This window comes from Labeo rohita, unplaced genomic scaffold (assembly GCF_022985175.1).
Source record: "Labeo rohita strain BAU-BD-2019 unplaced genomic scaffold, IGBB_LRoh.1.0 scaffold_590, whole genome shotgun sequence".
Classification (NCBI taxonomy): Eukaryota; Metazoa; Chordata; class Actinopteri; order Cypriniformes; family Cyprinidae; genus Labeo; species Labeo rohita.
Genome location: NW_026129514.1, coordinates 6355 through 29000, shown reverse-complemented (window position 1 = coordinate 29000; position 22646 = coordinate 6355). Strand labels below are relative to the sequence as shown.

General features: G+C 36.0%; 1 protein-coding gene across 1 annotated transcript in view; it reads right to left on the bottom strand.

The window, feature by feature from the left end:
• The window catches only part of LOC127161213 (basement membrane-specific heparan sulfate proteoglycan core protein-like), a gene marked incomplete at both ends in the record, with an annotated part of 42598 nt that extends 20534 nt beyond the window's left edge, over positions 1-22064 (bottom strand). Inside the window, 6 exons of the mRNA XM_051103857.1 lie at positions 1245-1517; positions 2486-2758; positions 3728-4000; positions 4968-5240; positions 21626-21676; positions 22029-22064. Coding sequence (XP_050959814.1) covers positions 1245-1517; positions 2486-2758; positions 3728-4000; positions 4968-5240; positions 21626-21676; positions 22029-22064 — 1179 coding nt within the window. The remainder of the gene's footprint in view (positions 1-1244; positions 1518-2485; positions 2759-3727; positions 4001-4967; positions 5241-21625; positions 21677-22028) is intronic.
• Positions 22065-22646: the final 582 nt, after the last annotated feature.

Below are 22646 nucleotides of genomic sequence, written 5' to 3'. Positions count from 1 at the left end.
TGGTTTAGTTTAATACTTTGTTCCATTTTGATCAAAACAACAGTATCTTAATTGGATGTGTGCTCATAGTGAGTTTATGAGGACAATGGTATTCAACTCACCCATCACAGTAAGAGAAACAGCAGAGCTTAATTGTGATGATTTTGGTCTTTTATCTCTCTGTCCTTTGCTCCAGTACTGATCCTGATTAGGTGTAATTACTCCTCTGATAGTGAGAGTGTTTCCATTTACAGTGTAATACTCAGACACTTCAGTGCGGCCTTTATACCACTCATATCTCCAGTCACTGTGAGACTTAATCACACACGTCAGAATGACTGTCTCTCCAATGAATACAGAGTTTGGTGTTACAGTCAGTGTAGATAAAAAAACATGAAGTGACTCAAACAGCTCGTTCAGAGGAATGAATTACTTAAATTACGTAAATGTGTTACAAAACTATACAGTTTGTATGGAGAACAACAGCCAAGGTCAGGATATTCAAATGTTACATTTTGGTTTGTTTTTCCACCAAACCCCACAGTATATCACCAGAACACTTGGCGTACATGAGTATATGACACATGCTGCATGAGAGCATTTCTGTGATAGGTGAGTAAGGTGAGTAAATAATGAGTTCATTTTTATTTTTGGTTGAACTATACCTTTAATGTCACAATTTACATGACATTAAAAACGAGACCCAAGATTTGAGAGTGCACTGCAGAATGACCAAAGTGACCGCCATAGGAAATTAATGAGAAATTGGCAAAAATATGAAAAATAAGAGATTATTTTGTGTGCATGATCTACAAATCTCACATGATGCAGGGAAAAAAAAGAAAAAAAACATACAGCAGTGAAGGATTAACACTTTGAAACTCTGAGAGTGTGAAATAGACACACAAACCCGTATGAAATGGTCAACTGTAACGAAGTGAAAAGTTTGGGAATTTGTTGGGGGGAAAAAAGAAAAAAAAAAAAAATCAATAATTCAGTCAAAATGAACAAATACACACAAAAGTAAAGGAAGAAACTCTAAACCATTAAGAGTGTGAAATAGACACACAAACCCCCTATGAACTGGTGAATTTGGGAATTTGCACAAAAAAAAAAAAACACTAATTCAGTCATAATGAACAAAAAAAATAACAAACAAAAAAAAAACACACACACAAACACACATCCATTTTGATCAAAACCACAGTATCTTAATTGGATGTGTGATCATAATGAGTTTATGAGGACAGTGATATTCAACTCACCCTTCACAGTGAGAGAAACAGCAGAGCTTGATTGTGATGAGACTGATCTTGCATCTATGTGTCCTTTACATGTGTACTGACCCGCATCAGATGTTTTAGACTGTTCAATAGTGAGAGTGTTGCCATTTACAGTGTAAACCTCAGACACTTCAGTGCGGCCTTTATACCACTCATATCTCCAGTCACCGTGAGACTTGATCACACACGTCAGATTGACTGTCTCTCCAGTGAATACAGAGTTTGGTGTTACAGTCAGTGTAGATGTGGGTAAAGCTGTAAAGAAAGACAAAAATATGAAGTGATTCAAACAGCTCTTTTAGCTTTACTTTGTAAATGTATTACAAAACTAGATAGTTTATAGTATATGGTTTCTTTAAACTTGTGTGCTTTTCCTGGTCAAGTCGGAGTGCACTGTTGTGCTAATAGAGTCTCATGAATGCGCAGTCTTGCACGGAGACCAACAGCCAAGGTCAGGATATTTAAATGTTCAATTTTGATTTGTTTTCCACCAAACCCCACAGTATATCACCAGAACACTTGGCATACATGACTATATGGCACATGCTGCATGAAAGCATTTCTGTGATAGGCGAGTAAGGTGAGTAAATAATGAGTTCATTTTTATTTTTGGTTGAACTATACCTTTAATGTCACAATTTACATGACATTAAAAACGAGACCCAAGATTTGAGAGTGCACTGCAGAATGACCAAAGTGACCACCGTAGGAAATTAATGAGAAATCAGCAAAAATATGAAAATTAAGAGATTATTTTGTGTGCATGATCTACAAATCTCACATGATGCAGGGAAAAAAAAGAAAAAAAACATACAGCAGTGAAGGATTAACACTTTGAAACTCTGAGAGTGTGAAATAGACACATAAACCCCTATGAAATGGTCAACTGTAACGAAGTGAAAAGTTTGGGAATTTGTTGGGGGGAAAAAAGAAAAAAAAAAAAATCAATAATTCAGTCAAAATGAACAAATACACACAAAAGTAAAGGAAGAAACTCTAAACCATTAAGAGTGTGAAATAGACACACAAACCCCCTATGAACTGGTGAATTTGGGAATTTGCACAAAAAAAAAAAAAAACTAATTCAGTCATAATGAACAAAAAAAATAACAAACAAAAAAAAAACACACACACAAACACACATCCATTTTGATCAAAACCACAGTATCTTAATTGGATGTGTGATCATAATGAGTTTATGAGGACAGTGATATTCAACTCACCCTTCACAGTGAGAGAAACAGCAGAGCTTGATTGTGATGAGACTGATCTTGCATCTATGTGTCCTTTACATGTGTACTGACCCGCATCAGATGTTTTAGACTGTTCAATAGTGAGAGTGTTGCCATTTACAGTGTACACCTCAGACACTTCAGTGCGGCCTTTATACCACTCATATCTCCAGTCACCGTGAGACTTGATCACACACGTCAGATTGACTGTCTCTCCAGTGAATACAGAGTTTGGTGTTACAGTCAGTGTAGATGTGGGTAAAGCTGTAAAGAAAGACAAAAATATGAAGTGATTCAAACAGCTCTTTTAGCTTTACTTTGTAAATGTATTACAAAACTAGATAGTTTATAGTATATGGTTTCTTTAAACTTGTGTGCTTTTCCTGGTCAAGTCGGAGTGCACTGTTGTGCTAATAGAGTCTCATGAATGCGCAGTCTTGCACGGAGACCAACAGCCAAGGTCAGGATATTTAAATGTTCAATTTTGATTTGTTTTCCACCAAACCCCACAGTATATCACCAGAACACTTGGCATACATGACTATATGGCACATGCTGCATGAAAGCATTTCTGTGATAGGCGAGTAAGGTGAGTAAATAATGAGTTCATTTTTATTTTTGGTTGAATTATACCTTTAATGTCACAATTTACATGACATTAAAAACGAGACCCAAGATTTGAGAGTGCACTGCAGAATGACCAAAGTGACCACCGTAGGAAATTAATGAGAAATCAGCAAAAATATGAAAATTAAGAGATTATTTTGTGTGCATGATCTACAAATCTCACATGATGCAGGGAAAAAAAAGAAAAAAAACATACAGCAGTGAAGGATTAACACTTTGAAACTCTGAGAGTGTGAAATAGACACATAAACCCCTATGAAATGGTCAACTGTAACGAAGTGAAAAGTTTGGGAATTTGTTGGGGGGAAAAAAGAAAAAAAAAAATCAATAATTCAGTCAAAATGAACAAATGCACACAAAAGTAAAGGAAGAAACTCTAAACCATTAAGAGTGTGAAATAGACACACAAACCCCCTATGAACTGGTGAATTTGGGAATTTGCACAAAAAAAAAACACTAATTCAGTCATAATGAACAAAGAAAATAACAAACAAAAAAAAAAAACACACACACACACAAACACACATCCATTTTGATCAAAACCACAGTATCTTAATTGGATGTGTGATCATAATGAGTTTATGAGGACAGTGATATTCAACTCACCCTTCACAGTGAGAGAAACAGCAGAGCTTGAATGTGATGAGACTGATCTTGCATCTATGTGTCCTTTACATGTGTACTGACCCGCATCAGATGTTTTAGATTGTTCAATAGTGAGAGTGTTTCCATTTACAGTGTAAACCTCAGACACTTCTGTGCGGCCTTTATACCACTCATATCTCCAGTCACCGTGAGACTTAATCACACACGTCATATTGACTGTCTCTCCAGTGAATACAGAGTTTGGTGTTACAGTCAGTATAGATGTGGGTAAAGCTGTAAAGAAAGACAAAAATATGAAGTGATTCAAACAGCTCTTTTAGCTTTACTTTGTAAATGTGTTACAAAACTAGCTAGTTTATAGTATATGGTTTCTTTCAACTTGTGTGCTTTTCCTGGTCAAGTCAGAGTGCACTGTTGTGCTAATAGAGTCTCATGAACACGCAGTCGTGCTTGGAGACCAACAGCCAAGGTCAGGATATTCAAATGTTAAATTTTGGTTTGTTTTTCCACCGAACCCCACAGTATATCACCAGAACACTTGGCGTACATGACTATATGGCACATGCTGCATGAAAGCATTTCTGTGATAGGTGAGTAAGGTGAGTAAATAATGAGTTCATTTTTATTTTTGGTTGAACTATACCTTTAATGTCACAATTTACATGACATTAAAAACGAGACCCAAGATTTGAGAGTGCACTGCAGAATGACCAAAGTGACCGCCGTAGGAAATTAATGAGAAATCAGCAAAAATATGAAAATTAAGAGATTATTTTGTGTGCATGATCTACAAATCTCACATGATGCAGGAAAAAGAAAGAAAGAAAAAAAAAAAAAAAACATACAGCAGTGAAGGATTAACACTTTGAAACTCTGAGTGTGTGAAATAGACACATAAACCCCTATGAAATGGTGAACTGTAACGCAGTAAAAAGTTTGGGAATTTGTGGGGAAAAAAAAAATCAATAATTTAGTCAAAATGAAAAAATACACACACAAGTAAAGGGAGAAACTCTAAACCATCAAGACTGTGAAATAGACACACAAACCCCCTATGAACTGAAAAGTTTGGGAATTTGCAAAAAAAAAAAAAAAAAAAAAAAAAAAAATGAATAATTCAGTCATAATAAAAAAAAGGAAAAAAAAAACACAAACACACATCCATTTTGATCAAAACCACAGTATCTTAATTGGATGTATGATCATAATGAGTTTATGAGGACAGTGATATTCAACTCACCCTTCACAGTGAGAGAAACAGCAAAGCTTGAATGTGATGAGACTGATCTTGCATCTATGTGTCCTTTACATGTGTACTGACCCGCATCAGATGTTTTAGATTGTTTAATAGTGAGAGTGTTGCCATTTACAGTGTAAAGCTTAGACACTTCAGTGCGGCCTTTATACCACTCATATCTCCAGTCACCGTGAGACTCAATCACACACGTCAGACTGACTGTCTCTCCAGTGAATACAGAGTTTGGTGTTACAGTCAGTGTAGATGTAGGTAGAGCTGTAAAGACAGACAAAAATATGAAGTGACTCAAACAGCTCTTTCAAAGGAATGAACAGTGTTGGGAAGGTTACTTTGGAAATGTAATAGGTTACAGATTACAAGTTACTTGATTTAAAGTGTAATAAGTAGTGTAACTTTTCAATTACTTTATTAAAGTAATGTAACATTACTTTTAATTACTTTTTGATTACTTTTCTAAATTTCTAATATTTTTACGTCATATTGACTGTCTCTCCAGTGAATACAGATTTTGGTGTTACAGTCAGTGTAGATGTGGGTAGAGCTGTAAAGAAAGACAAAAATATGAAGTGATTCAAACAGCTCTTTTAGCTTTACTTTGTAAATGTGTTACAAAACTAGATAGTTTATAGTATATGGTTTCTTTCAACTTGTGTGCTTTTCCTGGTCAAGTCGGAGTGCACTGTTGTGCTAATAGAGTCTCATGAACACGCAGTCGTGCTTGGAGACCAACAGCCAAGGTCAGGATATTCAAATGTTAAATTTTGGTTTGTTTTTCCACCAAACCCCACAGTATATCACCAGAACACTTGGCATACATGAGTATATGACACATGCTAAACTGAAGGGAAGAAACTCTAAACCAATAAGAGTGTGAAATAGACACACCCGCTGCAACATCTCATGATAATTCATGTTTTTTTTTTTCGCAAAATGTGGTTTACTTACGTTTTTATAGACACTAAAATGTACAATACTACTGATATATTTACAGCATTTAAGCAAATACTTACGTATTTTCTGTCACACCCCTGTGGATTGTTTCTGTGGTTTTCCTTGTGTATGCCCTTATTTGGTTGCTCCTGTTCCATTTTCAATTATTACGTCATTGTTTAATTATTCTCACCTGTCTTCCACTGATTAGCCTGGTTATTTAAGTTTGGTTCTGTTCCCATGTGTTTGTCGGTTCTTAAAGTCTTGTGCGTTATGTTTACTTGTGGATTCCCTGCTGTTCCTGTTCCTAGTGTGGATTATTTAAATAAAGTGTATGTTCCAGATCTCCTCGTTCCTACTCCTCATTCCCGCACACGATGCATGTGACATTTTCAGCATTTAAACGTACAATACTGATGTATTGATGACACTTAAAAATAAATCCTTATGAATATTGAAATTGTGGCATTAATTTTATTGTTGTTGTTTTACAGTTGTTGTTACAGTTGTCGTATCAATGGGCTTATGTTTTCAGTTGCATTATTTAATTATTTACTCGTTTACTTAATATGAAATTTTAACATGTTCTGTTCTGTGATTTCTGTTGCCAACTTGTTTCCATGAATAGGCCTACATAATATTAAACTACAGTTTACTACACCTTAAACCCTTAAAATGAATATAATTTCTGCAGTCATTTAACCTTAACCTGTCATGTAACGTTAACTTTGTTTGCCATTGGCCACAAAATGCGTTTTCCCCAACATGCTGTGACTAACAACCCAGATAACACACATACGTCTGTAAAACGTCTGTTAAAGATCACTTGATCTGGAAAGCATCTTCTGTGTACAAATTTCTGACAGACGTCTGTAAGATGTCAGTTTTACATACATTCTACATCATAAACATCTTAAAGACATCTAATAGACGTCTATTTGACATCTGATAGGAAACGTCCTATAGACGTAATGCAGACGAGCAAACACTCTAAAAAAAAAAAAAAACATCTTCCAGATGTAAATGCAGACATCAAATAGACGTCTCTGTGATGTATGTGTGCTATCAAGGAATTGAATCATAAAATACACCAACATAATTACGAAATCTACAGAATCCATATGACTGCGAGGAACAGACCCAAATTCAGTTCAAGCCTTTATCCGGCAATCTTCATCTCCATCCTGAACAGTGAGTCCAGCAACCGTAAGCATCAAAGCCAGTGCTGACTGACGCGCTCTTTACAAATTCAAATGTTGCCACTTCAAACTACAGGTTTCACGGCAGGATAATCAAATGCTTTTTGGCTCTCGTCTGCATTTGTCACAGATTGTGACATGCCGTGTTTCAGGTGAGAACTGTGTGTGTGTGTGTACTAGTGTTAGATTATATATTGAACTCTCTGCCAGATATTACTGCGAGTCTTCCTGTTTGTGCTTTCTCTCTCCCTCCTATCTACTGTACTCCCCCTTCCTATACCTCTTTGTTTTTAAAGTATATATATATAGTTTGAATAACTGGATGAATTTAGGAAGAGGTTACTGTACACCCAGATCTAAATCTGATATTTCATTATATGCACAATAAGGTCTTTGTTTTGTATGATGCATATATGTAAACCACCCCCCCTAACAATGGATCTATATAATCTAATGTGGGAGAATAAACTTGGAAGAAGATTGTGAACATACAATTGGCTTCATGTTCACAATTCTTTCCATGGGCCCATGCAAGGACTGAGAATAGTCGGACGGCATCAAAAGATAAAGAGCTGTGATATTTATTAACAACTAGTGTTGTTTTTGGCAGCCTGTTTTAATTTTAGTTTTAGTCTAGTCTTTGTATAAAGCTGTCATTTTAGTTTGTATTAGTTTAAGTCACGTTCATACTCTTTTTAGTCTAGTCAAGTTTTAGTCAACTAAAAGTCTGAGCATTTTAGTCTTATTTTAGTCATAATTATCCATGACTATTTTCGTCTAGTTTTAGTCGACGAAAACTGATGACATTTTAGTCTAGTTTTAGTCGACAAAAGCTGATGACATTTAGTCTAGTTTTAGTCAATGAAAATTGTATTTTAGTCTCTTTTTAGTAATGCAATTCTATTTAACCCAGTCAAGTACCTAGTAGTATAGTCAATACCCAGCAAACAATTTTTGGTCTAAAAAAACGTCTATTAGCCGTTGAAACACAGCCCAGACGTCTAGGCTAAAATAAGGTTGTCATTGGGCTGTCAGTGAAAATTTAATAGACGTCTAAACATAGCCCTAAAATAGACTAGACATAATTTAGACCACTATTAAACGAATACATCTGAATGTCTAATAGACATTGAATCTGCGTCTAGGCTAAAACTAGACTGAATTTGGGCTGTCAGTGAAAATTTAATAGACGTCTAAACATAGTCCAGTAATAGACTAGTCATCAAACAGACAGCTAATGAACACCTACATATATACATCTAAAACACAACAAAAGGGCCATCCATCCAAACAAACTACATATACAGCTTTTATTAAGAAAAATAACATTAACAACTTAAGACAATACAAAATTATAAAAATGCAAAAGAATTAATGACAAAATAAAATATAAATGCATTACACTCAAATATAAATATTATGATAAAAATATGGAATTTAACAACTTAAGATAATATATATATATATATTAAATACCTTATGATATTTAAAAGAAATAAATAGTACAAATCAAGAGCATGTTATCACACTTAACATTAAAACATTGCGGACAAATGACAACGTAAAAAAAAAAATTAGATTAAAAAAAGATTAATCAATTTGTTGGTTTACTTATCTTAACAAATAAAACAACCAACAGTGAACTTGAAGGAAATTGTTAATTATTGTTTTTTTTTTTGTATAAAATGTTTCCCAACTGCATTCCTCAAGTACAACTCAAGTACAAGTTGGTCATCACTGCATCTGCAAAATAAGAAAAAACAATTAGCATAAGAAAAGCTTTTTGAGAGAGAACTGAGAGAGAAAGGTCTGAATATGAGGGAATATGAGGGAATTTTTAAAACCCTAAAATATAATACAGATTGAGGTGGTTAACAATTGCGGACAAAGTTCACTGACATTTCAAAATGACCAGTAAAGGAATTATTTTTTACATTTCTGATTTGCGCTGTAACTTATTATATATTGACACCACAATGTTTGATTAATATGGCACACTTTGAAGACTTTACCTTTCCAGCAGGAGATTTCTTCATTCAATTCTGCACACCTGAATAACACATGCCAGTGTCAGGCAGGTAGTATTATATGCGTCAGTGTAAAAGTGTCCAAAATTGTCTGGCACAACTAATTTCATAACAACACAGTGATGCTGCTGTATCTAAAATGTAACCCAGTACACACATTAACCTTAAATGTACATGGAATAATTATTCACCCCTACCGCTTTTATTACATTATGTTTTCTGATTGTACGGTTAGGTTTTAATGCTGCATTGCACATCTTAGCTATTTGCACTATTTTAATACTGCTGCAAACTTTTTATAATTGAACATTTTATATTGCAATTTGAAATCATTTTTATTTTTGAGCTTTAGTATCAATTTGGAAGTTTCAAACTAAATCTTATTGTACTTGTACAATAACAAAGATATTCTATCCAGTTAGCTCATGCTTTCACTGTATGTAACAAGCCATTGTTCAGTCATAAATTCAATATTATAGTTAAAATAAATGATTGACTTTGTCAAAGATTAGAGCTCTAGTGAGGAAATGTTGTTTTGGAGAGATTTTTTTTTTTTTTTACACCATTGCTGCCTGGATCTCCTCTTTTTTCCAACAGCTTTTCCAGATGTAGAAACTCCTCCTCAATTTGTCAAATTCTTCTGAATGTGTGTTCACTGTATAAATTAATATAGATTAATCAAAGCTATTGTTCTGTTGTTTGCTGTTTTGCTGTTTTAAAATCGCGTGAGTTTGTAAACACATACAAATGAACTTTCACTCTATTATCCATTAAATTTTGCAATGAATCCTCTGATCACATGCATGCTGTACTGTGGGACCTAGTCCATAGGGATCACTATCATCTATGATCTGCTCCCTTCACTAAAATGTCACGGTTCCTACACATGATAACAAATAAAGTATAGATAAACAATGAACACATATACTTACCAAGACCAAGCAGGAAAGTCCTTTATCGTTTGTTGTTTGCCCGTTGTTTTCCCACAGGTAAACTTAGTGTTCTCTTGTGTAAAAACAAAATTCAAAACGGCGGAATTATCGCGGGATCTTGCGACAGTGATCTCAACTAACTTTCAAGTCTCGCGTTGCCAGTAGTCACGTCTCAGTAGGGCGACAATTGCCATCTAGCGGTTGGGAATTGTTATTGCATATTTATTTATGAATTGAAAGAAAGTCAAATTATATTGTATAATGTGTATGAATGTTACACTTAACAGCCTGTGGAATGCATGACATCATATTATTAAATGCAATTAAACTTTTGCTCATCGCTGGTCTGATACTGGGCTATAGCCAAGCTGTTAAAATTAGACACTGATTACATTGATTTCGCCGGTTGGGCTAAAAGCAGACTACATGTAGCCCATCCGACTCAGAGCCAAAACGTGGCTACATATATATCATGTCATGAAATGACACTGACATCTTAGTAGATATTATTGACACTGCAAACATGATGGTATATCAACCATCTCATGCGCTGCCTGACCAAAAACTACACTGAATCAGATTTGACTATGAGTGGGCTACAAATGGCTGGTCTGACTACGAGCTAAATCTTGGCTACAAACAGGCTACACATAGAACATGTCAAAGAAATGAAATCAAACAGATTGTAAACGCTGTTCACTTTGCTTACGTGATGGAATATCATACATCTCTCAAGTTATTTTGCCAAAACAATGACATGTATCAAAATTCAAGGTTTTTGGGCTAGAAGGGGGTCACACATAGCCGGACTATATCGGGTCTATAGTAGGGTTGGGTACCGAAACCCGGTGCCAATACGGCACCGGTACCCATGTGACCGGTATGTACCGGACCGAATCAGAACGAGAATTTCGGTGCCTCATTTCGGTGCCACTTAAATGTCTGAACTGTCGATTAAAATATTTGTCTTCTGGTGCTATGACACGGATGTAGAATCATTGATTCATCAACATGCATGATCGCTAGTTAAATTTAAATACATGGGGTATCAGAATGATCAGAAAATGTATTTACTGAATGAGAAAACTCACGTGAACATCGGAAAGATTTGATGATAGAAATCCAAGACATCTTTGTAGTTACTATCCATTTTCACATTTCGAATTAAAAGCACAAATCGTCTGGAAATGAGACCATCCGAGAAGCGCGTGAATGCTGCAGCTATCGTTACACTTGCTCTGACTGCAGCAGGTGGTTTGCCGTTAGCTTAGCTAGCGACATTAAACACGTCTAACTTAAAATGCCAAAAACGAAACATTCTAAAGTGTGGCTATATTTCACGAGAAATGATTCAGACACTGCGACGTGCAGCAAATGTTTTACAGCAGTTGCGTGTGAAGGGGAAAACGTGTCAAACCTAATGAAACATTTGATGGTATGTGAAATAAAGTTGAAAGCAGAGGAATGCACCGTGTTTGACAGTTTGCAGACATCAGCTGGAGAGGTGGCGTATTTTGCCAGAGACGGCAAATATGTGATGCGATCTAGGAAAACCCAACACATGGTGAAATTTTACCTTTTTTAGGTTTTGACACCATATGAAAGCTGAGTTCAGGCCCCTTTCCAAAACTTTTATTTTTTACATAACCTACGTTATGGCTATCTTAGGTTGGCTGATAGCGATGATTTTCAGGATTGGGATTTTGAGAAAAACGGCTTTAAAGTGAGACGGCTTTCACTTTCACTTTACGGGTTTAACGAGGGCTGTCTGTCAAGTTAGCAGCGCTACTGCATCATTACACAAACAGACTAACGTTTGTTTTCCGCTGATCACCCATTTTATGTTTAGTAAAAAATGCAGCACCTTGTAGTAAAAGCGAGCACAGCGCAACTGTTCGCGCACTGTGATAAAACAGACTGTCATCGGACTCCTCTTTAGTAACTTCATCATCCGATCCTTCATCTCTGGATGTGAAATAGCCCGTAACATCATTTAGGGCACTGACATCACCAACACTGAGCAGATTGAGACGAGTAAGATCGGTTAAGTGAGCAGCTGCAGTACTTTACACGGCGTTGTTGTGCTCCGCCATCTCACTATATTAAAATAAATAAATAAATACATAAATAAATAACTTTGCTTGCCGTACTTTACACAGGACTGATGGAGAATGTGAACTGATACGCCTTTAGTAAATATGTTACGTGGTTTATTTTGATAGGTTTACTGGTTTTGTGGTGTTAAAAGCTGGTCCTTAGCTGGTTTATGCTGGTCCTTTGCTGGTTTTTGCTGGTCATGTTGCTGGCCAAGGACCAGCATGAACCAGCAAAGGACCAGCTTAAACCAGCATCAAAACCTACCTAACCAGCTTTCCAGCATCAAAACATACCTACCAGCATATGCTGTTTTTTTCACCAGGGAAGGGAAAGCACCTCCGCAGCGCGTTCTTAACATAGGAGAAAGACAGTCATTTCTGCTTGCTGCAATAAATGTCTATTTTTCTGCACTAAACAAGTGAATTTCGAAGAGATATTTTCAGAAATGATAGACAAGATGTTATAGAATAATAATTTCATGAAAAACGAATTTCCTGAAAACGTCCCACCGTGACATCCGACGGGTTTTCCCAGATCTCATCACATATAGTCATATTTCTGCAAAAGAATTGCTGAAATTTTAAGCTGTTAAATTATTGTAGTTGGGTTAGGTGGTTTAGGTTTTATTGTTGTTGTGTTTTGCATTGACTTAATAATGTATAGTACTACTTCTTTTTTTTTTTTTTCTTTTAATACATTGTTCAATTTAAAGAACTTTTTTGTCCAATAAAAATATATTCTTGTGTCATCCACCACTTTGTGGCTTTTTTAAAAGTATCGGTTCAGGCACCGTTTTGGCACCGGTACCGTTTTAAAAGTATCGATTTGGCACCGGTATCGAAAAAACCCCAAACGATACCCAACCCTAGTCTATAGTTAACCGAGACGGTGAAATGACGGCTATTGCTTGCTGGGTATACAAATATGCGCACGTGATTGGTGTGTGTGAAACGGTGAACACAAAACTTTCCCTGGAGTCTGCCACTGGACCGGCAAATGGAAGCATTGGATCTGATCTGTCATATAGCCTTTTAGGGCTTAAACGGATCGCAGTCGATCCGTGATACGTGCGGACCAGGTCAAAACCCCACCGTTCCCATGTGATTTCGCAGGTTAATTTGCCAATTTACACCTTAAAGTTATTTAAAACCACAAAAAGAAGAAACGAAACAGAAATGGATTGGTTACTTGCGCGCTGTTCTCGCATACACCCGAAGCGCGCACAAGCACAGAGACGTGTTTCAGACAGCGCGGCAGACCCAGTAGATTCCTCTTTCACTTCTCCCTGCATTTAAGATTCACACGCATGGGGGTTTGCGGTTACGTCGCCATATTGGAAGTATTTCTGTTTTAAACCATGAAGGCGAGCCACTGGATATCAAACTTTGCGCAATAGTTATGCCGGTGAACGTCTTAACTTCAGTTTTAACTTTACAATCCACTATATAGAAAGTGAAAGTAAAAAATAACTGACAGAGTTTTCTAACGCTGCAATAGGGCGCATATTCTCTCAGACACGAATCTACTTCAACATGTGCTGATAACGGGATATAACTGTCTAATAGTCTTAATTATTGTAATTTCAGGCCTATAATCCCCCCGGTCGACCAGTGGGGCTTGAGGAAGTGATGTCGCTTGCGTCTGCGCAGTGCGACCTGATCCAGCCCACTTCAGAAATACTGCAAAATAATAGTAATAACGCGACTAAACGAAACGAAATAACGTTATAACATTTCGTTTCGTCTCGTTTTGGTCAACGAAAATGAAGAGACATTTAAGCATAGTTTTTATTTTGTAAACCACATTTAGTCTCGTTTTTATTCGTCAACAATATTGCATTATACATTTAATTATAGTCATCGTCACACGACCAGCATTTACGCTGCGTCTCGTCTTCGTCACGTGATAAAGGTTCGTTGAGAGGATGTTTAGTCATAATTTTCGTTGACGAAAGCAACATACATGCATACTTGTTTTTGCTACATTGTGGGGACCAAATGTTTAAAGTGCTCCTATTATGCCTTTTCAGATATGACCTGTCGTGTAGCTGTATGCAGGCGCGCAGATAGCACTAGGGACAGGGGTACATGCACAAGGATACCAACATGTTCACCTTCTCTGTTTAAGAAGTGTTTTGTTTTTTGTTTTGTTTTTTTTACTTTACTTTACTTTAGCTTGAAAACCATACTCCTCCGTCCGCCATCGTTTCCTCAATATTCGCGTAATTTTTGCCGCGAGCTGTGCGCACCTTGGCGCTCATGGTGACGCGGCTAGTGGTATAAACCAGGCTCTACATCCAAAGCGATTGCGCCTCTCTTTACGTGATCAGTGAATTCTGACGTTCTGCTGCAACGTGCGATTTATAGAGCAGAAGCTTTGGAGCAGTGCAGACCATGCACTCGCACAAATGCGACCACGTTAAATTTTAGCTAAATAAAACCTATTTTACAGAAGGCATTTTGGTGGGTTTTGGTGGGTGATTGGCATAGACCAATAACAGTTTGATCATGCATTGCTAGTGTTGATCAGGCAGGCCTTTGTTTACCTTTGTTCATTGTTGTTTATCCATGATTTCAAATAAGAATCCCCCAATGGCTTTTTTTAGTGCAAACCATTAAGGCTAGTGTACAGGCGATTTTTATAGAAATTCGAAAGAGATAAACGGCCGAAAATATCTACCGCGCAGTCCGGCAGTATTCAGCGCACACCACTCAATGTGTGACGCTCCACTCAATATTCCGCTCTATGAATGTGCGTTCCATTGAGTTGCTCACGGCATATGAATGCTCCACTCATGTACCGCTTATGCTCAACGGAATACAAAGTCCGCTCAAATAACGCGCCGACAGAAATTTTCTATGTATACTTGTTCCTGTTTGCAATAGCGTCGCATACTGTGCTGTAACATGCTGTACTGCTGTACTGGACAACGCTGGTAAAACGCAAGCAAAATGACGTACCCCCTCGTGACGGTATGCTCTGTTCACATGCTCTGATAATAATAGCTTTGTAGGACTATACATTATTTTGATAATTAGTCAAATAAAGTTACATCTGATTCTGTTTCATAGAACTGAATAAAATAATATATTGAGATTTAATATTCATATATCATTTCTGTCCAATTTTATTGTTACTTTCAATTAAAGTGGTTATTTTATTGGCTTGTTTTTTTTTTTTTTTTAATTCAGTATCATTAATATTATTGAGTTAAATTAAAAAGTCTTACAAAATGACTATATTAATTAATAAAATAATAAATAATTATTACAAAGCAGTTTCAGTTGCAGCCAATAATTTTCATTTCGGTACATCCCTAGATTTTTATGTAAAAAAAAAAAAAAAAACATTTTCAGGGTGATACAAGACCCCACTGCGAAATTATCTTGCTTATTATAGGGCTACCTGCCACATATGTAAATAATTTAACACAAAATATGAATTTCATCATATTTTATTACCTCAAGACGATTCGCAGTACCCGCTGCAGCTGTCTGTTATCAGTTGTAGCGGTTTTTGTCGTAAAATAACAGACCACTAGATGGTGCTATTGATATCAGAATGAGAATTGCCATTGGCCGAGTAAAATTATGAATGAATGACGCATAGCAGTTCTGCTCTAAGCATGGACAAGTTTTTGAAAAAAACAAGAAGTGCCAGGTAAATGTAAAGTAGATGATGACTCTGCTTCAAAGATCGCAACTACAACAAAGAGAAGAAAATATGAGAAAATCTGTTTAAAAAAACAATGAATGCTGTTACATAGTACAAAAAAATAGTACATAGTAAAGCTGCATGCTTTACTTTTAATGTTTCTACTCTAAAAGTGACTAGTTCCTTGTTTAGTTTTTTTTTTTTTTTTTTTTTTTTTTTTTCAGTAAGTTGTTACACACTGAATTTTAATTACTATGTTTCAAATAAATCCTTCTGAAGTTGTGTTTGTGTAAATGCGGGGGTGGGGCTTGAATTATTTTATTCTGCAAAAGAGGGGCCCGGCAGAAAAAGTTTAGTAACCACTGCTGTATGTGAACATAAACTATCTGCAAAGTTGTGAAGCCTACAGTGCAAGATACATAAAGTTGTTATCTATCAAAAAAGAGTCGGTTCACAATCGCCGGAACGAGTCGTCCGGAATTTGAATCTTTTTCTGTTACAGCTGTACATCAGGAAGAAACACATTTGCATAATGTCCGCTCGTGTTCTACGTTGCGAACAACTTGCCCACCCACAAACACAGTTTTCCATGTGGTTTACACCATGTCGAAAAGACGCTGTATCCTAAGTACAACGCGGGATTCACCAAAGGCTTGCTCTTAAAAGATGGATCAGTGACCAGTTTATTTGGACCGGTTAATTGATTAATTGATGTTAAAAAATAATTGATGTTTGAATTTTCTAGCGATTGTTCAAAATATGTAGTTATGTCGTGCAACATCTTGGATGACATGGGGGTGAGTAAATTATCAGGACATTTTTATTCTGAAAGTGGAGTAATCATTTAAAACTTGTTGCTCTCATGTAACGTTACTCTGTATCATGCAAAATATGTACTTAGTTGTGTGTGTGTTGTGTGTTCACTCCGCGCAGCTCGTAGGTCTCTGGCTAACCGGCTGACAGCTTTATCTGTTCACTCACTTTTGTCTGGAAATGTGTCAATGAATAGTGAATGTTTGTGGTTGTTATTACTTGAAGTTCTGACAAAGAATAGAACAATACGTTGGTGTACAAGCAGCAGTACTTTATCAATAAGTTTTTGGGTTGACTCATACACTATGGCTGTTTGGGTGTTATTGTTTACTAGGGCTGGACGATTTTATCGATTCTGCGATATAAATCGATATTTTTTTTCCAAAGAAAGTATCGATTTTTTAGCCGCGAGTATCGATACATACGTCCCATTCAAATCCCCCGTGTTGTTTACCCCCGTTCGCGTTGCAGGAAGAGCGATTTGGTCAGCCAGCCGCTAGTGTTGCTGTAGAGCAAGTTACCCGTACTAACTTTACACAGACGCAGATGTCTACCTCTTCCTGTTTACCAAGTCAGAGCGAGGATATTCAGAGAATGGCGGCGAATATAAATCCAGCACCCGCCTACTTAAAAGCAGATGTGTGGGAGCACTTTGGTTTTAAAAAAAAGGAAAGCAACGACTTGGATAAAAGCATCGCAGTTTGTAAGCTATGTGGCACTAACGTTAAATATTCCGGCAATACCACAAATTTACGAGCGCACCTAAAACGTCACCACCTGGACAAGTTTATGCTTACGGAGGACCCAAAGCAGCAGCGGCTTGTAAGCTTGTAAGCTACAGTTTGCACTGTTTTAATAAATGGAACTAATTTTCTCAACACATCTTTGATTAATTTTGTCCAGCATTTATTTTGCAAGCTGTCTGATGTTTTTTGAGTTTATTTCAATTAATTCAATCCAAGTAAATGAAACACTCACAAGATGTCACCAAAATTACTCTGTCTCTTTTAAATCTATCAGAAAATGATGTAAGCGTATCGAATTATATAGAATCGTATCGAATTATATCGAATCGTATCATTGGCTAAATATCGTGATATATATCGTATCGTGAGCTGAATATCGTATATCGTATCGTATCGTGAGATTAGTGTATCGCTACAGCCCTCTTGTTTACCACCGAGTTGTGGGCTAGAGTAAAGGTGATTTGAATACATTTTGATAACATGTTTGAAATTAAACCAAATCACAAAAGACTGGGCCATCAGACCAATCACAGCAGATTAGTGACACGCAAAGGAGTGGTTTGGACAAAAACCGTTTGGGAGTCCTTGAGCAAATAAGGTAAAAATAAATGCATATTATAAGAAATAAAAGTGTTTTTTGACCTTGCATGCATGTCATCTTATTGTTGGGGACTCCCAAAACCAAAATCTGAACCTTTTATAATCCATAATAGAGGCACTTTAAAAGTCACCAAAAAAAGGCACTGTGGTGCGCCTTGCGTTTTCAGACGTAAAAACCGCGTTCAGTGTGATCGGGGCCTAAGGGGACTTACAATCTATTGATAAAATGATAAAAATGCATATTCGCTATAAAATGGGTAGGTTTAGGTTTGGGGGTTGATTAATCGGTCTGAAAATTTAAATTACTTATTGATAAAATGATAAAAAAAAGGCACTGATACGAATATCTTAATTATATCTTAAAAATGAGCATTGATGTCTGATCTCTTTGCCATCTTTGCTTCACAGCTGTATTCACCACTTTAAGACATAATAGATGGTGTAGACCAGAGGGTCACCACACCCGGTCCTGGAGGGCCAGTGTCCCTGCAGAGTTTAGCTCCAACCCTAATCAAACACATCTGAAACAGCTAATCAAGGTCTTACTAGGCATACTTGAAACTTCCAGGCAGATGTGTTGAGGAAAGCTGGAGGTAAACTCTGCAGGACACCAGCCCTCCAGGAACAAGTTTGGTGACCCCTGGTGTAGACTTTCTCAGTGCTGTGTGTGATGACTGAACCATCTTTAATCCAGGTGTATGTCCACTCAATGTCTCCTCCTTCCTGTATGTCACATGTTAGAGTGACTGTTGTCACTTCCACTACAGGTGTTGCTGATAAACATAGAAGTAAATATTGAAAAAGCATCACAGTTTCATGACCACCAGGGCTCTCAAGTCTCACGCATTCACCGTGAGACACACGCATTTCAACCAGTTCACACGCTCTCACGTCACACCTTGTATTTGTCACGCTAAAAAGTAAGGGATAACTTGTCCCGCTATATACCGTTAATGGACGAGGCGCAGACTTGCAGGGGGAATTCATAGCTGTCTTGACAGTTAAATGCCACCTACCAGCAAATACCAGAAATTAGAATTTTTAGTTTTCGGGTAAATTACGTGATCCTGCTTCAGTCACGTTCGCCACTTGGCAACATGGACGCGCATACACGGAACAAGGCAAGCGGTGGAATCGTCGATCGCGTGGCTGCCGCTTTCTCTAGCAGTGGAGTTTTGTGCACTTGAGGCAGTGGTCGCGTTGTGGTCACAGAGCAGACGTTGCCATTTGTAATCTTTTTTTTTTTTTTTTTTTTTTTTTTTTGGAGTGACTTTGATTTTTATTTTTTTTTTATTATTATTATTATTTTTTTATTATTATAATTTAACTTACAACTTAACCAGAATCACACATCAATTCAACTTCCCCCAACCCTCCCAACCACCCTTCCCTTGCAGTCTCATTAAAATGGGGTACCTAATGAAATAAAAAAAAATAAAAAGATAACAGAAAAGCAAAGCCACAGGAATCATAAAACATAAAATCCAGCAATCAACAATGCAAACTAAAAATACATAAATAAAATAAAAACTACAGCATTAAGACATTCTTTCTGAGCCCTGGTCATTGTTTTGTGCAATGGCCATTTGTAATCTTAAAAAATAAAGCATACATAAACCCAGATAAATAAATCAGTTATTGAATAAGCATGTGTCCTATTTTGTGTCCTAAACTTCTGAAACATTTTGTCTCATATTTTAGATGCAATTTGGGATAGAAATTAATCAAATCTGTGTGAAAATATTCAGATGTAACCCCTTTTCACAAGTAACTAATTTAACTATACATTGTTTCTCAGCAACTGTTACCGATTAGTTACAATTATTTTGTAATTAAATTATGTGAATCTATTACATGTAACTAGTTACTAGTTAAATTTGAGCCCCTACCACTGTCATCAAGGCAACAATATGTGCAACAAACACTTGCAATACAAAATGCCATTCATAAGCTAAAATATGTACTATTTCTCTCTCATACACACAGCTTGACAAGCTCAGGGCAAGTTCTGCAATACTGTATGTGTAGGCCTACTGTATGTACTTTGATCACTGCTGTTCATTGGCTCATTTGCAACCAATTCTTCTTTTCTTTTCTTTTCTTTTTTTTTTTTTTTTTTTTCTGATACATTTGTATTTTTGAAATCTACAGGATATTTTATTTTACTTTTTATGAATTTAGCTTTAATCAAAATTACCAGTTGTTATAGTTATGAACAATAGATAAAATTTAACTTCTAGCAAAAACTGGAGAAAATTGCGTGGGGCCAATTTATATATATATATATATATATATATATATATATATATATATATATATATATATATATATATCTCCTATATAGATTATATCCTATACAGATATAATCTCACTCCAAACTTTTTCTAAAACTTGAGAGCCCTGATGACCACTGTTATGACCTCAAAATTTATGAGAAAAACCCTGTATTCAAATAAAGACCTTGTTTACTTGTGGTTGTGGTCAGTCTATTAGCCTCATTTGTGGTTTCCTTATTAGCCTGTCCTTGATGATTATTCTCAGTCCGGTCACCAAGTTGTCTTTTGCCTCACTGTTCTGCTTGTTATTTGAGTTATTTTTTTAAACTGAAAACATTTTGGACTGTACCTTCTGTCTCCAACTCCTTGCCTCACCAATTTTAAAGGAGCTTGAATGCCATTCAGACTTTTCACAGACTGATTAGAAGCAGCTCACAGCAGGTTTAAAGCTTTTTGTTTGGACTGCATTTATAGCTGTTGAACAGTTCCTGTTCTGACCAGTAGATGGGACTGTTTTCATTCGGCAGGTTTTCAAAAAAAAAAAAAAAAAAAAAAAGATAAGAAATAGAAACCTTATAACTTACAGCTATACAGCTATGTCTATTTTCAGTCTGTACTTGTCTTTAACAAGCCTTCCAAACAACACTGTATAAATGAATAGCACAAAATCTTAAAGGTGCGCAATTTTTGAAAAACGCTTTTGACCACAGTGTCGGAGTCCCAAAACACACTTGTAGCCTATCAGCAGAGGCAGGATGCGGCCGGGGAAATGACCATGTCCCATATCAAAACTCGAAATCTGTCATTTCCATACCTAAACTACATACTGTACAGGCACCATTAGGCAGACTGATCATAAACACAGCTAAAAGGCCTTCTACCACAGTGGCCTTCCTTCACAAACTTATATCTACCAGTTTTATCACAGGTAGAATGCAGAATGTTTCAATACAAGCATTTATGTCAAATGCAAATTATGCAAAATGTCAAACCTTTAACCCACGGGAGAAAATCAACCCGCCACAACAGTTTAAAATCAGCCCAATTCTGTGAAAAAAAGGATTTGGCAACCCTACATCTAACACGAGCTGCATCCAAAGCAATTTAAATACTACGCATATTGATAGCGACTCCCTGATGCGCAAAAAATATATTCAATATTAGAATATAAAACAGTCCCATGCAAGGCTTTAATACAAAAAAAGTGAAGAATAGTTGCATTAAACTATGTTGTTTTCCTATATTCAACTTTGAAAGTAAAATAAAATAATATTAAATAAGAAAATAAGAAACACGAATCTCAGGACTGGCTTGGTGAATTGCTTTTTTTTAACAGCACAAGAAAAGAGAAACAATATGGACTCACTGGATGAGTTTGTCTTGTCTTCATCATCTGTCATCATCTCTGCATCAGTACCTCAGAATCAAACAAACAAAACTCACCGTCCAGAAGTCATTTCTCCAATACAGTGAACTATGACCTTTTAAGATTAATGTCTGACTGAATTATTTAAAACTACATGACTGTTTATTTATTTGAATGAATGAATGAATGAATGAAAGAATGAATGAAGAAAGAAAGGAAGGAAGGAAGGAAAGAAAGAAGGAATAAAGAAAGGAAGGAAGGAGGGAAGAGCAGATTAATAAGAAATATGAACAGAAACCTCAGTAAAGACACAAATGTTATGTATCCAAATAGACAAATACTACAACGCAATAAACATTAGTTTAATAAGGTAAATCAAATTTGCTGCCATACTGCACAGTACCTTCAGTGAGTCCAGAGTGGATGAAGGACATCACCACTGAAAGCAGAAAAACACAGATATGAAGAATCATTCAACACAAATCACTGAAACACGTTTTTTCTACAGTGCGTGCATAATTATACTATTATTAATTTAATATAACTACTATTTATTTTGTATTCCATTTAATTTTGAAATAATTTATAAGTGATATATAATTGTACATGAAGGCTGAAAGTGAAAAACCCCTTATATTCAGATGTGCATAATTACCAGGCAGGTTTTTTTTTTTTTTTTTTCACAAATAAAATGAGCCCAAAAAAAAAAAAAAAAAAATTATATATACATATATATATATATATATATATATATATATATATTTTACTTAGACTGAAAAGTCAAAAATTATTAAATGCCTATGAGAAGGATGTAATACTAACAGTGTTGGGGGTAACGCATTACAAGTAACGCAAGTTACGTAATAATATTACTTTTTTCAAGTAACTAGTAAAGTAACACATTATATTTTTCAATTTCTAAAAAAATATCTGAGTTACTTTTTCAAATAAGTAATGCCAGTTACTTTTTTCCCCATTTATTGATTGACAAGTCTCCTGTCAGGAAACTGGGAGTAAACAT